The sequence below is a fragment of the Lacerta agilis genome, chromosome 16 (genome assembly GCF_009819535.1).
Source record: "Lacerta agilis isolate rLacAgi1 chromosome 16, rLacAgi1.pri, whole genome shotgun sequence".
NCBI lineage: Eukaryota > Metazoa > Chordata > Lepidosauria > Squamata > Lacertidae > Lacerta > Lacerta agilis.
This window is the reverse complement of record NC_046327.1, coordinates 30129-48504: the sequence shown is the minus strand read 5'-3', so window position 1 is coordinate 48504 and position 18376 is coordinate 30129. Positions and strand designations below refer to the sequence as shown.

Below are 18376 nucleotides of genomic sequence, written 5' to 3'. Positions count from 1 at the left end.
CACAGCGGGCTCCGTTAAACCGCGGGTCGAGCGTCCCGGGGTGTGGGCTCTCCAGCTGGCCCCATTGCGTCGACCCTTTCTCCGGTCCCCCTTGTAAAAGGGGCGCAGGAGTGAAAGGGCAACGGCGCGGGGCTGTGGAGGCTATGCCCCAGCCGGGGAATCGAAGTGGCGGCTGCCGCCGGCGATGAGCGTATCGTTCTTACCTAAATTGAAGCAAAAGAAGAAGAACCCCGTAAGCTGTAAGTACGGAGTTTAATTGGACTGGAAAAAAGTTTTAATTGGCTTTTGGGGAGGAATGTCAAAAGGAAGCCCGTTCCTCTCCCTGCCGAATTGGAAGAAAATAACAATGTATCTGCCACTTGGCTGATACAATGTTTCTATTGGAGTTTCTTTGACAAGTACGATCTGTTAAACCCCTGTCAGGGGAGGATTGAGACTTTCGAAGTATTTCTTCTTAAAGTTGGTGGAATATAACTTTTGCACCCTGATTAGGGGGAAATGGCGGCTGAAACTTGTGGCTTAAAGATGGAAAAGTACTGAACTTTGTTATTTCCTGCCTACTTCTGCCATTTTTGGTTTCGCTTTTAAAATGACTTTAGATCCGGGAATGACCTAAGGACAAAGGATAATTCTTTTGAAACTAGAACTTTTAAACCAGAAATTAGAACTGTTGAATCAGAATGTCGATGAAAAGTTTTTTGGAATTGGAAAGGTTTCTGAGAACTTTGTTGAATTGGAGGAGAACCTTGCTAGGGAACTTCAGGAAATATCTGAAGAACAAGACACAGTGACTATGCAACTCCAAGAAGAAGAAAAACCCTGTTGGTGTGAGAGGCCCAGGGTTGAATTTAGACATATTATATCCGATTTCTGGGGTGGGAGCCCAGAAATGAAGGAACATCAATCTTGGGAATTACAATTAGAAGTTGACTGGAAGTTTGAAATGGAGATGCTGGATGGTGATGCATTATATTTCCTGAAGAGCTCTGCAAGGATGCTTTTGGACAAGGCCCTGGCCTTTAGATACAAGGGAAAAGAGGACATTCTGGACAATGGTTTTGGAAAGAGGTGGAGGGAAGCCTGGTGGGTGATTCCGAGGTGGGGAGGAAAAATGGTAAGAAGAGGGGTAGGGTGAAAAATGTTAGATGTGTAATCAGGATGGCTTATCATGGTACCCCGAAGTCAGAGTGTTAAAATTTTTGATTTGGATTAGAGAAGAGATACTTGGACTGTTTTTAAAGAAGGATAGTTTAATATTATATAAGGTTTGAATTAGAAATACCAGCAGCAGTTTTAGTGGAATAAGAGATAGATAAGGCTATAAGAAGTTAAGATTTGTATTAAGAAGTTATATTGTGATACTTTGATGTTAATTGACTTAAATTTCAGAGATGAAGATTATGAATTTAGGTGAATGAATTGTTGAAATAGATAGAAAGTTATTAAAGTAAATTAGAATTGGAAGCAGAGGAGAGAACGGGGGAAGTCCCCTTAATTAGATTTGAAATAAGATTTTAATTAAATGTATGGAGTGTTGGTGTTCCAGTGTAGGTATGTATTTTCTTTTATTTCTGTTTTTCTTGTTGTATTTGTCGTTGTTGTTGTTTTTCTATTGTATTTGTATTTGTTTTGATGTGGAAAACCAATAAATTCTTGTTAAGAAAAACAAAAACAAATCTTGCAGGATAAGGATAGTCATACGACCCTGAAAGTGGCAAGGTTCCTGGTCGCTGTCCTTACCCAAAAGCGACGCCAAGGAGCACTACAAGCTAGCTAAGGCTTAGTATGCCATTCTATTTTATTGTATTTTATTGTTACTGTGGTGTTTTAGCGGCTGTTGTTCCCACTTGCACAAGTTGTTATCTATGTGTTTTTTACTTGTATGGGCCTATGGCCGTAAATAAAATTCTATTCTATTCATATGAAAAGTCTATTCATTCACTTATTTTTTAATTCATTAATATCAACAAATATTGTATTCTGTTTCTATTTTTTTCAGAACAAGCTGTACTAGCAAAAAAGGGGGGGGCCTAGCACAGTGTTAAAAATTGGTATATTTCATATACAGTAAACCAGTGTATCTAACATGTTTTAGACTTACCGTACATTTGTTTGGCTTTTCTCCTGAATGCACTCTCATGTGAATCAGTAGTTTGTAACGAGCATTAAATGGCTTGTATCTCCGAGGGCACCCAGCCCAAAAACAGGTGAAATCTTCTCCTTTCCTCTGGTCTATGTGATTTTTTTCTATGTGCCGCACAAGATCTTCCTGCTGGTCATAAGTAGCACTGCAATCTATCCAGCAACAGCAGTGCTTGCCATTAAACTCATCCAGTTCACCTTCTTCATCTAAGAGAGGGCCTTGCACAGATGGTGCTAAGGAAATCTGGTGGGGATGGTTTATAAGGTCATGCTGATGTGCGTGGTATGGGGGAGGTGGACCATGTGGTGGAGGAAGAACAAGGGGAGCCACTGGAGAAGTAGATGGCATGTCCATTGTGTTCCCAGAAAAACCATCAGCACACCCACTTTTTAAAATGCCCACAGATTGGCTATCTAGCAGAGATATTCCTTGTTGAACCACCATGTTGTTAGTGATTGCTGGCTGTAGGCTATTTTGTTCCAACTGTTGCATGCGCTGGTATTCAGTGTTCCCACTTTCACTGTAACTTGGAAGGGCAACATTGCAATTAGCAACAAGAAGTCTTTTTTGAGGATTTGGAATAGAGCAAGTCTGAGGAATACAACTTCCCCTTATTCCCAAGAAGTGTCCATAGACCTCAGGCTGAGGGGAGATGTTTGCTGGAGATGCCCTTGAACCATTGATGTAAGCAACAAGAGAAGTGGGGGATGTTCGGATGATTGTATTGAAGTCAATCCCGATTCCATCAGACAAAGGAGACAGAGAGAGGGCCCTCTTTTTGGCTGAATGAGACCTGGTTGAAGAATAGTGAGGACTAGGATAAGGAGAACAATTATTTTCCACACCAAACAAGTAAGATGGTAATGAGCTAGATACATTGTTGGACATGGACATTCCAGATGTAACACTTGTGATGTCCCCGAGGTCTGTGCCATTTGGGGAGCCTTGGCTGGAAGGAAGAGAAGGGAAAATCCTGTAGCCATGAAGCCACTCTTGCTTGACACTCTGGATTGATGGACTTTCAGACAGACTCAAGGTTGTGGAGGCCAAAGATTCTCGGGACAGAAGGGATCTGCAGTGGAGAAAAGAGGGGGAGGGAATGCAAACAGCCACTTAAATTTTAGCTCTTGGTAGTTCTATGATGCAGCTAGCATGGTTTTTGACAATTAAAATCACCTTCTCAAAATTGATCTTTGCTTTTGCATATTCAAAATCTGAACACCAAGTTACCACACATAGTATGTCTATTAGTAAGTAATGGGTGGTGTCCAATACTGCATGAGTGCAAATATTTGCACAAAAAGAATTGCCCCATATCCTCACTGCAGTCCCTTGTGCTCTCTGTGCCCTTCACACATTTCCTCCAAGGGCCATGGTGTTCTCAGGAAAGGCCTGAGAGATGTGTCAGGGGCTGCAGCTGCATTGGAGAATCAAGGGAAACTCAGGTAGAGACAACCCAATGCTTAGGCTGCATTGAATACCACCTACTTACTAGTGTGGTGACAGTTGCTTTGGCAGCCCCCATCAGGGTCCTGAGTGTGAGTGCAACCAACTAACTGACCAAGAGATTAGCCAGGGCTAATTGCAGCTGTGTGTAAAATTCATTCCCAACCTTGTTAACCAGCAGCCACTGCAAGCCCCAGTGGGAGCTCATAAACCGGGGGGGGGGGGGGCTCAGATTGTTTTCCTCCACCCAAGGGAAGGAAGGAAAGGGAACAAGCACATTGGTGGACCACATGAGATGGAGTGACCCCTGAGATCTTGCAAGAGACTCCCCCCTCTCCCAGGCCTTGGCAGCTGCTGCACCATCCCACCATTCGGCTAGACAGCACCTACAAGCTCACCACCGAAAGAGAGCTGCAACCACCTGTGACTATTCTAGATAGCCGACATTTGTTAGCTGAAGCATAGCACATTTTATAGCATACTTTTCTTAGGGCATTACTATATAACTGAAGAATTGATGCTTTTGAATTATGGTGCTGGAGGAGACTCTTGAGAGTCCCATGGACTGCAGGAATATCAAACCTATCCATTCTGAAGGAAATCAGCCCTGAGTGTTCACTGGAAGGGCAGATCCTGAAGCTGAGGCTCCAAGACTTTGGCCACCTCATGAGAAGAGAAGACTCCCTGGAGAAGACCCTGATGTTGGGGAAGATGGAGGGCACAAGGCATGGGTGTACCCAGGGGGGCAGGGGGCAGCTGCCCCCACCCAGAAGCAAAAAAAAAATTAAATGGTTATCAGCAGCCTAAAAGGAAAAAAAAAGCTCTCCTAAAAAAGCTCAATTACTGGTCTTTCTCCCCCTCCCAAAATCTCAATAACAATTGAGCTCTGCCGACCGACAGCTGGCCACTGTGTGTGTGTGTGTGTGTGTGTGTGTGTGTGTGTTGCGCCGGCTGATCGTTGCAAGGGAGCTTGGGAAACTGAGTTCCCTTACATGGTGAGCAGTTCCTTTGCGAGGGCTGAGGTTCTAAAGGATCAAAACAAAGCGCTGCAGTTGGAAGTTCAGAAGCTGCAGGCTCTCTTGTCTGAGCAGGTATGGCAGACAAATTGCTGCTAATAATACTATCTTTGTTCAGAAATGGCTGTTGATGTAGATGCAGCTGATTTGAGGGTGTGGGAGCCAGCAGAGGGTTAAAGGATGTTTATCCTGTGTCTTCTAGTTGCTTATAGAGCTGAGTTTGGAACTAATTCTGGGTAGGATGCCCTGCTCCCACCCACCCACCTCCTCTCTCACACACATGAACAACATCACACCTGAGAAGGGAGGTTATATGCTCAGAAATCTAGTATCTAATTCGAATTCTGGAGCTGTCTTTGATGGTGGACAATATTTGCTTGGTAAAGTGAGCTCCATGCCCCAGTTAACTTCTTCAGTATTTCAGGAGGACAGGATGCAGATCCATACACAACTTACATTTAAGACACATTACTTCCTCCAAAGTATCCTGGGAACAGTAGTTTGCCAAAGGTGCTGGGAATTGTAGCTGTGGGTGAAGCTGTAGTTCACAGGATTCTTTGGGGGAAGTCATGTGCTTTAAATGCATGGTGCAGATCTGACAAATACCAGTTAAGCTTCAAAAATCATTATTTATTTATTTTTTAAAGTGGGGCATAAACGTTTGTGTCTGCTCTTGTCCTTTGCTTTTGTATCTAGATTGGCATTATTTGCTGCATGTTTATGTATGGTGTTTGGAATAGACTGGTAACAGGTGCAAGATCTTGATGATTGCACCATTTATTAACAATATTTTATGCTCCTTAATATGCATGATCCATAAGCCGTTTATGTAATACTGTATATTAATGTTAATTATATGAGATATTAATTGGAAAATAAGATTCTGGTCATCCATGGGCATGGTTAGAATGCATGCAGCAAAAAGCATCCCCTTATAATATCCAGTCTTTTTCTCTTAATCATACAACTTCAGGGTAGGAAACAGCCAAATGGATTCCCCACTTCATTTGGCCACTATTTCTTCATTTGGCCACTAATTCCTGCATTGGAAGGGGTTGAACTCGATGACTCTTGGGGTGTCTTCCAACTCTACGATTCTGTGATTCTTATCCTCTCACAATACCATTATGTATTGTGAAGAGAAGCAGACACATAGCAATGGATTCAAACTACAAGAAAGAAGATTCCACCTAAACATTAGGAAGAACTTCCTGACAGTAAGAGCTGTTTGACTGTGGAATTTGATGCCAAGGAGTGTGGTGGAGTCTCCTTCTTTGGAGGTCTTTAAGCAGAGGCTTGACAGAAGAAGAGTTTGGATTTGATATCCCGCTTTTCACTACCCGAAGGAGTCTCAAAGCGGCTAACATTCTCCTTTCCCTTCCTCCCCCACAACAAACACTCTGTGAGGTGAGTGGGGCTGAGAGACTTCAGAGAAGTGTGACTAGCCCAAGGTCACCCAGCAGCTGCATGTGGAGGAGTGGAGACGCGAACCCGGTTCCCCAGATAACGAGTCTACCGCTCTTAACCACTACACCAAACTGGCTCTCTGTCAGGAATGCTTTGATTGTGTTTCCTGCTTGGCAGGGGTTTGGACTGGATGGCCCTTGTGGTCTCTTCCAACTCTGTGATTCTATGATTCTGATTCCTGGGAAACTGAGTTTTTCAGCCATTTGGGGCTTTCTGTTTGGGGGGGGGGGAGTTTTGCTGTTTTTTGAAGCTGTTTTTGTTTGCTTTTTACATAATGTGGTCAGTAATCAAATAATTCAGGATTTAGTGTGCTCTTGCTAAAGTTTCCAGTGCTACTGCTTAGAAAATTAATTAAAAGGAATAAATATTTTTTAAAAAAAATAATCATTGTGCATTTTAAGTTATCAAAGAGAGTAATTGAGTTAGTGTGCAGCTTTGGTTGTGCAGTTGCAGGGGAATACAGCTTTTGTTTTAAGTTCAGTTCTGAGGTTTGCTATTGCATTTGCATTTTAAAACTGAAGCCAGTGGGGTCAGGAGACAGGCACTGGTTGGGTTGTTATTTTCCTCTGCCTTCTGGGTGGACGTTGCTCTTGCTAAAGTTTCCAGTGCTACTGCTTAGAAAATTAATTAAAAGGAATAATTTTTTTTAAAAATAACCATTGTGCATTTTATGTTATCAAAGCGGGTAATTGAGCCATTGGTGCTTCAGCTTGTCCCAGGTTCCTTTTGTGGGGCAGGTTCCAGCCTCCACTGGGGGTGGCATTGTTTTGCAGCAAGGTTTTATTTCTAGGTGGTTTGCCTGTGCAGTTGCAGGGGAATACAGCTTTTGTTTTAAGTTCCGTTCCGAGGTTTGCTACTGCATTTGCTTTTAGCTTTTTGGTTTACTTTGGAGGTAGTGTGGTGTGGGTACAGTTGTTTGGGCGCCATATGTGAAATCGAAGGCCTAGCACGCATCAACTGGCTCCTCAGATCTGTGTAAACTAGTTAGCTGAGTTGGTTTTCCTTGTCTGGGTGTTTTGAACCGCAAAGGTTGTCACACTTTACAAAGCAGGCAGTCTTCTGTCTTGCAGAGTTAGTTTTTAAATCAATTATTTCAGAAGGCCTAGTCCCTAGAAAAAGCTCAAGAACTAAAAACGAACCAAACCCCTAAAAAAACGGGGCATTCCTCATCCCCGAAAAAGGTCAACAACTTTGAGCTGAACCCCCGGGGGTAGATCACTGCCAGATTTTAATTCTGAAAGTAGATCACAGTCTCTTGGGAGTTGGCCACCCCTGGTATAAGACATGTAACTAGAATAAAAAAAAATTAAAAAATCAAGCAAATAATTGTAATAACTACCATAATAAAGCACTGCTATAATTATATATAATTTTCCTAAAATTTTGGTTTTATTCACTTTTCCGTGCTGAAATGTCATAACCTGAATGACCATGGCTTGCCCCCCCCCCAGTTTTGATCCTGGGTACGCTCCTGGCACAAGGAGAAGGGGATGACAGAGGACGAGATGGTTGGACAGTGTTCTCGAAGCTACCAACATGAGTTTGACCAAACTGCGGGAGGCAGTGGAAGACAGGAGTGCCTGGCATGCTCTGGTCCATGGGGTCATGAAGAGTCAGACACAACTAAATGACTAAACAACAACATGTGAAACGTTTCAGTGAAGGCTGCTGAGTTATCTAATTTTTACTTTCTTGGGCTCCATGATCACTGCAGATGGTGACAGCAGTCACGAAATTAAAAGATGCCTGCTTCTTGGGAGGAAAGCAATGACAAACCTAGACAGCATCTTAAAAAGCAGAGAGAGCACCTTGCCGACAAAGGTCCGTATAGTTAGAGCTATGGTTTCCCCAGTAGTAATGTATGGAAGTGACAGTTGGATCATAAAGAAGGCTGATCGCTGAAGAATTGATGCTTTTGAATTATGGTGCTGGAGGAGACTCTTGAAAGTCCCATGGACTGCAAAAAGATCAAACTTATCCATCCTTAAAGAAATAAGCCCTGAGTGCTCACTGGAAGGACAGATCCTGAAGCTGAAGCTCCAGTACTTTGGCTACCTCATGAGAAGAGAAGACTCCCTTGAAAAGACCCTGGTGTTGGGAAAGATGGAGGGCACAAGGAGAAGGGGAAGACAGAGGACGAGATGGTTGGACTGTGTTCTCAAAGCTACCAACATGAGTTTGACCAAACTGCGGGAGGCAGTGGAAGACAGGAGTGCCTGGCATGCTCTGGTCCATGGGGTCATGAAGAGTCAGACACGACTAAACAACTAAACAACAACAACAACATAACTGCTACAACCTGTGATTAATCTCAAAGGAATAATTTTGAACTACAATACCTAGACTGCAGCTTTCATTCTAAATTACAACTGTGCACAAAAGGGATAACTCTAAAGTGAGTGGTTAAAAAAAATTCTGACTTTATAGACATGAAAACATTCATATAGTATAAAATGAAGACCTTGTATCAGATGGAGGTATATTCAAGTTGGTAGCATTCATAGCCCTCTGTAAGCTAGGGCTGATTTGGTTGCATGCTGTTGAGACCTTTTGGGCAGGAGGAGATAGAAGTCCCAGTCGCTGAACCATCATTGGACTGCTGGTGACTATTAATTTGTTGCAGCTACTTTTTCCGATTGACTTGCACTGAGTCCCAAAGGCAAGACCCCCTGAAAATGAAGGAGTTGTACACATTTTAATTTACATTTTCCACATTAAAAAGTCTAATGAATCCATAGTATTATAAATATAAAGCATGTGCAAAAGAACTGAGAAAAAGGCTGATGGTGGAATGTAAGAGACTGATTTTAAAGACAGGGGAATAAAGCAAAGTGAATCAAGCCATATATTATTTGACAAGTTTATAGCATAGAAAATTCTTTCCAGTCGCACCTTAGAGACCAACTGAGTTTGTTCTTGGTATGAGCTTTCCTGTGCATTTACGAAAGCTCATACCAAGAACAAACTCAGTTGGTCTCTAAGGTGCTACTGGAAAGAATTTTCTATTTTGTTTTGACTATGGCAGACCAACACGGCTACCCACCTGTAACAAGTTTATAGCATGACTGTTTTGTCTGATCAATTTCACAAATCTCAAATTTCTATATTTTTCTTATCATGTTCCCTTAAAGATTTGTTTTAATGAAATGATCGGAGAGTTACAAATCCAAATATTCCAATTTATGACTGAAACAAAAAAGAAATTGTTCACAAAATCATATATATGTCTTCAAAGCTAAAGAACAAAGTCCACATCTCTAATAATTGCAACCAAGTCATGTGTGAAGCTACAGTTCCTGAATATCACCTGTTGACAAACCAATGATCTCAGAGATTAAAGTTCAATCACACTATTCACACAATAAAGTTACATGCACAATGTAAAGGACTTGCTATTATCTTCATAATGAAAACTCAAACTTGCTAGTAAATTACAAAAACAGTCAACCACAATTGCCCCATACTTAAGGACTCACACTAAAATCCTTACCATCATCCAGTCTACTTAGTGTTCTAATTTTTGCAACCTGAATGGATCAATGCACAAGGTGTATAATGGCAAAGAGATTACAAGAGCTGGCACCTTTCAAATTTCCCTTTTAACCCAAATCTAGCAAGCGAACAGCAGTAATTTCCCAGCAAGTGTTTCACAGTAAAAACTAGGGAAATATTTTTAAAGTTCTGTTCACAGTGAACAACAGGTTGCAATTCTGAGAGACCACAGTGACACCATTGGACCTTTATCAACAAATCTTTAAAAGAGTTTATCCATAAAAGGTGGCTTGCAAAATTACAGTAAATATAAACTTCTACTGCTAAAGTACTTTCCCATCACCACCGTGTGTCTTCTATGCTGAGGAAAATATGCCTGGCCATCACAGATGTTGTTGTTGCTGTTGACGACTACAGAAAACACATCAGCTTTGTCTAGACTACATCTGGGTGCATTTCTTTCTATCTGAACCCACCACACTGCCGTTGGGAAGTTGAAGGAGGAGAGCTTTTCTCCTGCAATGCCAACTGACCATCCTGTGAATTTCCTTCCTGCAGAGACATCAGGGCATCTCCCATCAACTTTTTGGAAGGGCAATGAAGACCTTTTTATTCTGCAGTACATTTGGAGATGGGGTACTGGTAGTTTTTATGTTACCACTATTACTTTGTGTGTGGCTAGGCTGCTTTCATATTTTTAGTCTTACTATTATTTTGTATGTATACTGTGAATAAGCTAGGTTCTCTAACAGAGCAAAGAGGCAGTATATGAAGCTATTAAATTTATAATTAAATACACACAATTGCCACGTCAGGTGTGAAGCCGACCTAAAAGTAGTCCTATAAAGTGAGATAATTTTTAAAAAATAATAATGCTTTATTAAAGTTTTGTCATAAAACAATAAGATAAAACAAACTAATCTAAATAAAAACAAAAACACACAGAGAGAAGAAAACGGCAAAAGAAAGAAAAAGATAAAAGGAAAGGAAAGGAAAGGAAAGGGAATAAAGTGAGATAATTGTGAAAGATAATGGAGAAAGAGACAGAGAAAGCAGCACAAAAACAAGAACATTTCCAAAATCCATATTAGCACAGTATATTTATTATGGCATAAGAAACGTATTGCCCTAACAAAGATTTTAGAGAGGGGGAAAGTGAGAGATGACAGAAAACAATTATTCTCTCTGCCTGGTTAATCACTTGTACCTAGAAGTATGTAAAAGAGGTAGTGTTCAGAATACAGGGAAAAGAAAATTAATGGTGCTGTGTCTTTCTGTGGCTTGTGAAAACCAGAAAGCACGACTGAACAACAACAGAGCTGGAGTTATCCTCCTGGCAGCAACACCTGTTTATTTTTAAAGGGAAATTAAATAGAAATAAAAAGATATGCTCTAAAATAAGAAATTATTTCAATAGTCAGCACCATAAAACATGAACAACTTTCACTTTTGCCAAATCTGGCAGAAGTTGTAGGAGATAATTGCCATTTGATATTATTCTGCAGTTTTGAAAATTTAAATATGCTGTGTTAAAAGGAAAGAAAAATAAATCTTGGAGAGATCTGAAAAGGAAGAAAAGACTAGTTTTACCATATAAATTTGTTTAGTTTTTTAAACAACAAAACAGATAAACTTGAAAAGAACAACTTTATCACAGAATCTTGGCAAATGCAAATAGAGATTTTCCTGCATGACAGAACAGTGCCACTTACATTTTATCTACAAAGTTTAATAAAAGCAACATTCATTTAACCTCAATTCAAAACATTTAGCCAATGACAGAAGGGTTTTAGGTTTCTTTTAGAGGTTCTGACAGCATCACAGTTTCTAACTGTTCAAGCTGAATATTTGAAACCATATAATTAGACCATTTCTACCTGATTAAACATGAGCTCATTGTGAGTTAAATGGCCAAACATCAGAAATGTTAGCCATCAGAGAACTTTTAACATAGGCACGTAACACCCACAATTTGGATGTGTGATCTTGCAATCCCTGCATCCACAAGAAGTTTAAAAGTACTACATAGCATACATAAATAATATTGAGAAGAACAATATTTCTAATATTGGGTCCACATGAGAATTAATGCACACCTGTGCAAATTTTAAACCTCTCTCTCTCTCTCTCTCTCTCTCTCTCTCTCTCTCTCTCTCTCTTTCACACACACACACACACACACACACACAATCCTTATATACATTTTACCGGAGCAGAAACACTACTAAAGGTAGGAATCTGACACTATGTGTAATACCTTGATGGGATGTGGATTTTACACATACAAAAGAATGGTACATGGACTAAGACCCTTTTAAATGCATGTCAATCACATGGAACTTAACTGTGGATAAGTATTTTCCAGTAGTTTGCACATGGCCACCACCAATTTGAATTAGCACTCAGCAATTCGTCTTTTTTGGCGGCGGGGGGGGGGGGGGGAGCCTAGAATCCCCAGCAGAAGCAATGGATGTAATCTACAGTCGTACCTCAGGTTACATATGCTCCAGGTTGCTTACTTTTCGGGTGCCAAAGTCTGCTAACCGGAAGCGCAACCCGACGCGCGCGCGATTTGCACATGTGCAGAGCGTTTTTTTCAGGGTTTTCGTTTTTTCGGGGTTTTCCGAGGGTTTTCGGTCTGCGTGTGCACAGAACGAATTGTTCAGGTTATGTCCTTTTCAGGTTATGTACTGTAACCCGGAACAGATTAAGTACGTAACCTGGGGTACCACTGTAGAAGAGAGAAGTGTGCCATAGACTGTAAATAAACATAGTTTAGATCTACTGATGTCTCTTTCTGCTTGCTGTGTGATGCTAGAAGACTTGTGTGCTCTTCTCATATGAGGAGGGTTGCATATTATTGGCACTCTGGACTGAAGGGGGCATGTCAGCTAGGGAGGGCCACCCCGGAGTCGCTCAGGGGTCTTGGAGTTCACCAGTCCAAGCGAGCGTCACGTCCAACAAGACCAACACACAGCTATAGCATGAATACCATCATGATACAATTTTACCCAGTTCACACACTATGCATTAGCAATCTGCCCAGAAATGCTCAAGAGGCCTGAAAAGTGAGCAGAGGTGAGGCTACAACAAACAACCTTCTCTATCATGTCCAGCTCTATATCTGATGTGCATTTTCTATTCTCTCCCCTTTTCCATTTCATGCAGCCCAATTCCCCAGTTTATAACCAAAGCAGTACCAAGGGTATCCAGGAGGTTATTGAACAGTTGAGCGCATTGGGTGGAAGTATGTGTCAATATTAGTTTCATTCAGGTTCTCATTTTTCCAGTCTGAAGTTCAGTTTGCTACATATTCACATCAGGGTTTTTTAAAAGACGTTGCAAAAATTCACCAACATTTTAGTGCAAATTTCTCTTAATACACACAATGTTCTATGCAATTTTGCCTAATTATATGTTTTTACAAAGCAATTCCTCCAGATAACGTATTTTCAAATGTCATCTTCACAAATATATGCATATAATGCACATTTCACCCAAGTTTATGCATTTTTGTAAACATTACAGGCCACATGATCTCCTACAGTGATTTTGCAAAGTTTTTTGCAGATGAAGTCACTCAGATTCGGGAAGAGGTAGATTCCACCATGGGAGCAGGGCCGGGGTGGGAGAGTGCTAGATTCCTGTCTAGTCCAGTTGCATGGGATCAATTCCAATCTGTTACCTCCAAGGATGTGGACAGGCTGCTTGGACGAGTGAAACCAACCACCTGTCTCCTTGATCCTTGCCCATCCTAGCTTATAAAAGCTAGCCGGGAAGGGCTGGGCGATGGGCATCGCGGGGTGGTGAATGCTTCTCTCTGTGAGGGAGCCTTCCCAGCCCCGCTGAAAGAGGCATCTATTAAACCGCTTCTTTAAAAACCATCTTTAGATGCGGCCAATATGGCCAACTATCGCCCAGTCTCAAATCTTTCATTCTTGGGCAAGGTGATTGAGCGAGTGGTTGCTGAACAACTCCAGGCACACCTGGAAAAGTGGACCATTTGGATCCCTTCCAGCCAGGATTCAGACCTCATCATGGGACTGAAACTGCCTTGGTTGCACTGGTTGATGATCTCCAGCAGGCTAGGGATAAAGGTGAGAGCTGGTTCCTAGTTCTGCTGGATCTCTCAGCGGCTTTTGACACCATCGACCTTAACATCCTTCTAGACAGTCTAGAGGGGTTGGGAGCTGGGGGCACTGTTATACAGTGGTTCCGCTCCTTCCTCCTGGGCCGTGTTCAGAAAGTGGTGGGGGGGATGAGTGTTCAGACCCCTGGACTCTCACCTGTGGGGTGCCTCAGGGTTCTGTCCTCTCCCCCATGCTTTTCAACATCTATATGCAGCCACTGGGAGAGATCATCAGGGGGGTTGGGCTGGGTGTTTATCAGTATGCGGATGATACCCAGCTCTACCTCTCTCTTAAATCAAAACCAGTGAAGGTGGTGAAGGTCCTGTGTAAGTTTCTGGAGGCGGTTGGAGTATGGATGGCGGCTAACAGATTGAGGTTGAATTTTGACAAGACAGAAGTACTGTTCTTGGGGGAACAGGAGGCGGGCAGGTGTGGAGGATTCCCTGGTCCTGAATGGGGTAACTGTGCCCCTAAAGGAGCAGGTGCACAGCCTGGGAGTCATTTTGGACTCACAGCTGTGCATGGAGGCGCAGGTTAATTCTGTGTCCAGGGCAGCTGTCTACCAGCTCCATCTGGTACATAGGCTGAGACCCTACCTGCCCGTGGACTGTCTCGCCAGAGTGGTGCATGCTCTAGTTATCTCTCACTTGGATTACTGCAGTGTGCTCTATGTGGGGCTACCTTTGAAGGTGACCCAGAAACTACAACTAACCCAGAATGCGGCAGCTAGACTGGTGACTGGGAGCGGCCGCCAAGACCACGTAACACCGGTCTTGAAAGACCTACATTGGCTCCCAGTTCATTTCCAAGCACATTTCAAAGTGTTGGTGCTGACCTTTAAAGCCCTAAACGGCCTTGATCCAGTATACCTGAAGGAGCATCTCCACCCCCATCGTTCTGCCCGGACACTGAGGTCCAGTGCCGAGGGCCTTCTGGTGGTTCCCTCACTACGAGAAGCCAAGTTACCGGGAATCAGGCAGAGGGCCTTCTCAGTAGTGGCACCCACCCTGCGGAACACCCTCCCATCAGATGTCAAAGAGAAAACCAACTACCAGGCAGCCCTGTTTAGGGAAGCTTTTAATGTTTAATAGATTATTGTATTTGAACATTCTGTTGGAAGCTGCCCAGAGTGGCTGGGGAAACCCAGCCAGATGGGCGGGGTATAAATAAATTAATAATAATAATAAATTTTTATTTATACCCCGCCCTTCCCAGCCAAAAACTGGGCTCAGGGCGGCTAACACTAATTAAAATCACAGCAAAAACATAAACACAATCAATTTAAAATAACAGATTAAAATACAAATTTAAAAATTCAATATTAAAACTGCAGTCTCATTTTCAAATAACCCACCAATAAAGAATGAAGCATAAATATCAAACAGAAACCAACCCAAAGGCCAGGTGGAACAGCTCCGTCTTGCAGGCCCTGCAGAAAGATGCCAAATCCCACAGTGCCCTGGTCTCTTGTAATAGACTGTTCCACCAAGTCGGGGCCAATACTGAGAAGGCCCTGGCCCTAGTTGAGGCCAACCTAGCATCTTTGTTGCTTGAGATCTCCAAAAGATTATTATTTGAGGACCTTAAGGTCCTACCCGGGACATACCAGGAGAGGCGGTCCCTTAGGTACGAGGGTCCTAAGCCGCATAGGGCCGCATTATTATTATTACTATTATTGTTATTATTATTTAACTGGAAAACTGCATTGCAAAATTCAGATAAGTGAAAATTACACATAGGTACCTGTAAACTGGATCTAATTCCCTCCCACATCCCTAGTGCAGACACATCACTTCTCAGTACTCAAATGGCAGGACTCTCAGTTCTTATACAGCGTTATGGCACAAAGTCCCTTCAGAGTCCCATCATGAAGGCAGCTGGGGTAAGTAACAAACAAGGTGGGAGATTGTCCTGTCTCTCAATGTTTATTGCCGCAGACAGCACTGACAACTTTTACTAAACAACATGAGGCAACATATTGAATAGTTGTGAAGTGAGTTCTGACAGCATCACAGAATAATCTGTGGGTGTGAGTGGCAGGCAATATTTCTTGTTCTCACAAAAAAAGCTGCATGACAGACACCAGAACAACAAGTGCAGTTTTCATCATCACTGCATCTCAATGCTGTCTATGGATGCCTTTGTTATAGTCATGTATGCCATGATCTTTGGAAAGGTGCAGGAGCCGTGAAAGGGGTGGCCCCATAGTGGAACAGCTGGCTTCTCACTGGTCACTGCTGCTGCTGCTGCAGTCACCTTGCCTGTGCTTTCCATAGCACCAAGGATAAGGAGCATTCTTGCCTCTGCACAGGTTGGATAGTTGTCCAGTTGTCTGCATAAAAGCAAAAGTAATAGAACAGGGATGAGCAAGGGGACAGCAGCTGCAACAAATAGTTCCCATGGCTAGGATTACTATAGCACCCTCTTCCAGGAATCCTCAATAGAGTCAGAATTCATCTGCAAGGGTTTAGACAGGAGCTAGTTATCTGAAGCATGGGACTCGGAGGTGAATCTTTCGCTCCGGATTCTGGCTAATTCAAAGTCCTGGCTAGGGTTACTACTTTTAAAGCACTAGCAAATGTTTCAGGTCTAGAATGCCAATAAGACAAGCTGCTATGATATAAGCCTAGCTACTCTCAAAGGTCAAGACAATGTTCCAGAGTCCTGGTCTAAGCCATAATCTACCTCACCCTGGTGACCCACCTCCCTAGTTTTCCTATGGAGGGTGCTTTGCCTGTGCAGCCTGACCAGGATTAGGCCTCTGTCCCTCAGCCAACCAGCATGACTCACCTGCATGCTGTCTGCCCACCACTGAGGCCAATGGAAGAAGTGAAGCAGTTGACTTTGGGCTTCTAAGAGTTGCCTGGTCATGCTGTGTTGCAGCTGAGCAGTAAAGTGAGCAGCAGCCTTGTTGACATGGTGGTGTTGACATGTCCTAACAATGAGAAAGCTGGGTATCTCATGAGAAGCTAGGGACCTCTCATTTAATTGTGCAATGTGCAGCTTTTTTATAGCAGAAGTAGGCAGGTGCTGGGGACAAGGCTGCCCTTGCCTTTTCTTCATTGCTGTAGCCCAATGCAGAGAATGCTTTAATTTAACCTGTTTCCCTCTACTTCTAAGGCACTGTGGGTTGAAGGGAAGAAAGAGCCAGGTTTGATGCTACATGATTTGATTCCATGAGCTACAAGTCCCTGGAGCCACAGATTCTCAAAAGCAGGAGTAAGCTGAGATTCTTAGTGGTTGTGAGGCCAGATATTTGTAAGAATTCTGAGAAAAATTGTTGTCATCCATCCATCTCAAAAGACAATGGAAGGGTGAGCCTTCAAGGATAAAGTCATACCATTGGAGAGTCACAGCACCTGCTGTGGCTGTAGAGACCAATACAGGAGATACATGTTTTATTGCAGGATGAAGGATCCAGTTTTGCTGCTACAGGTGCACCATGGCATTTCTTCTCTATGTGCTCCTCCCAGTACTCATTCTTCCTCTGGTCACTGCTCTGGATACACCACCTGACTGTCTGTCTCCAGGCACTGCTATAGTCTTCAAGGGATTCCCATACAACAGTTAATGTCAGTCTTCATGCTATGTTTGCAGACATCTTTGTAGAACAGAGTTGGTCTCCTCACAGGCCTAGTGCCTGAAGCCAGCTTCCTTGAGGATTCTGGCATCTTCCATTCTGTGCACCTGACCAAGCCAGTGTAGATGTCACTGAAAAGGAAGTGTGAAGATGCTGGGAATGTGGGCTTTGTAGAGCACATCCTTCTTTGACTCTGTCCTGCCATGTGATGCCCAAAATCTTCCTGACACAGAGCATACGGAAGGCATTGAAGTGTTGCTCCTGGTGCATGTAAGTCTCCCAAGGCTCCCTTCCATAAAGCAGCATGCTCAACATGCAAGCCTGGTAGACCTTCATCTTGGTATTGGTCTACCAATCACATTCTCCCATACCCTTTGGAAGATGTGAGCCTTTGCTGCAGCTGCCTTGCCAATCTGCCTGTCCAGCTTAGCATCAATGGAAATATTACTGGTTATGTTGGAGCCCAGGTAGACAAAATCATCTACCACTACAAGCATGTGGTCACCAAAGCTGATGTGTGGTGTGCTGGTAATGTCCTGATCTAGGATGTTGGTCTTCATCAAGCTGATGGTGAGGCCAAATTCCCTCCAGACTTGGGCAAAATGGTTGATGAGTCTCTGTAGAGCTTCCTTAGAGTGCCATGTTGAACAGACCCTCATCACTCCTTGAATGGAAGTACCCACCATCTTTAGTTGAACTGAAGGCAAAGGAGAGCAACAGGGAGAAGAATATCCTGAAGAGAGATGGAGCATGAACACATCCCTGTTTCACATAGAAGGCATCCAAGGATGAACCATCATACTGGATGGTGCCATGCATGTTTTGTGGAAGGACATGATCACCTTCTGGAGCATATATGGGCATCCTTTCTTGTTGAGCACTGTGAAGGACACTTTTTGCTGGCACAGTGAGAAAATCATGCTGACTGTTGACCTCTGAGCTCTAAAGCCACATTGTGACTCAGGATAGACCCTGTCAGTGAGTAACTGTAATCTGTTGAGAACTACAAGGGCAAAGGCTTTCCAGGGTAGTTGTTGCAATCATGGTGGTTACTTTTGTGCTGAAGGCCAGCCTCAGTTTCTCCGTCATGATGCACCTCCAC

At 43.0% G+C, this 18376-nt stretch overlaps 1 protein-coding gene across 1 annotated transcript in view; it reads right to left on the bottom strand.

The window, feature by feature from the left end:
• Positions 1–18376, bottom strand: part of GLIS3 (GLIS family zinc finger 3) — a 155920-nt gene that overhangs the window by 113298 nt on the left and 24246 nt on the right. The window contains exons 2-3 of the mRNA XM_033173157.1: positions 8534–8741; positions 2102–3215 (exon numbers count right to left, since the gene is read on the bottom strand). Coding sequence (XP_033029048.1) covers positions 2102–3215; positions 8534–8741 — 1322 coding nt within the window. The remainder of the gene's footprint in view (positions 1–2101; positions 3216–8533; positions 8742–18376) is intronic.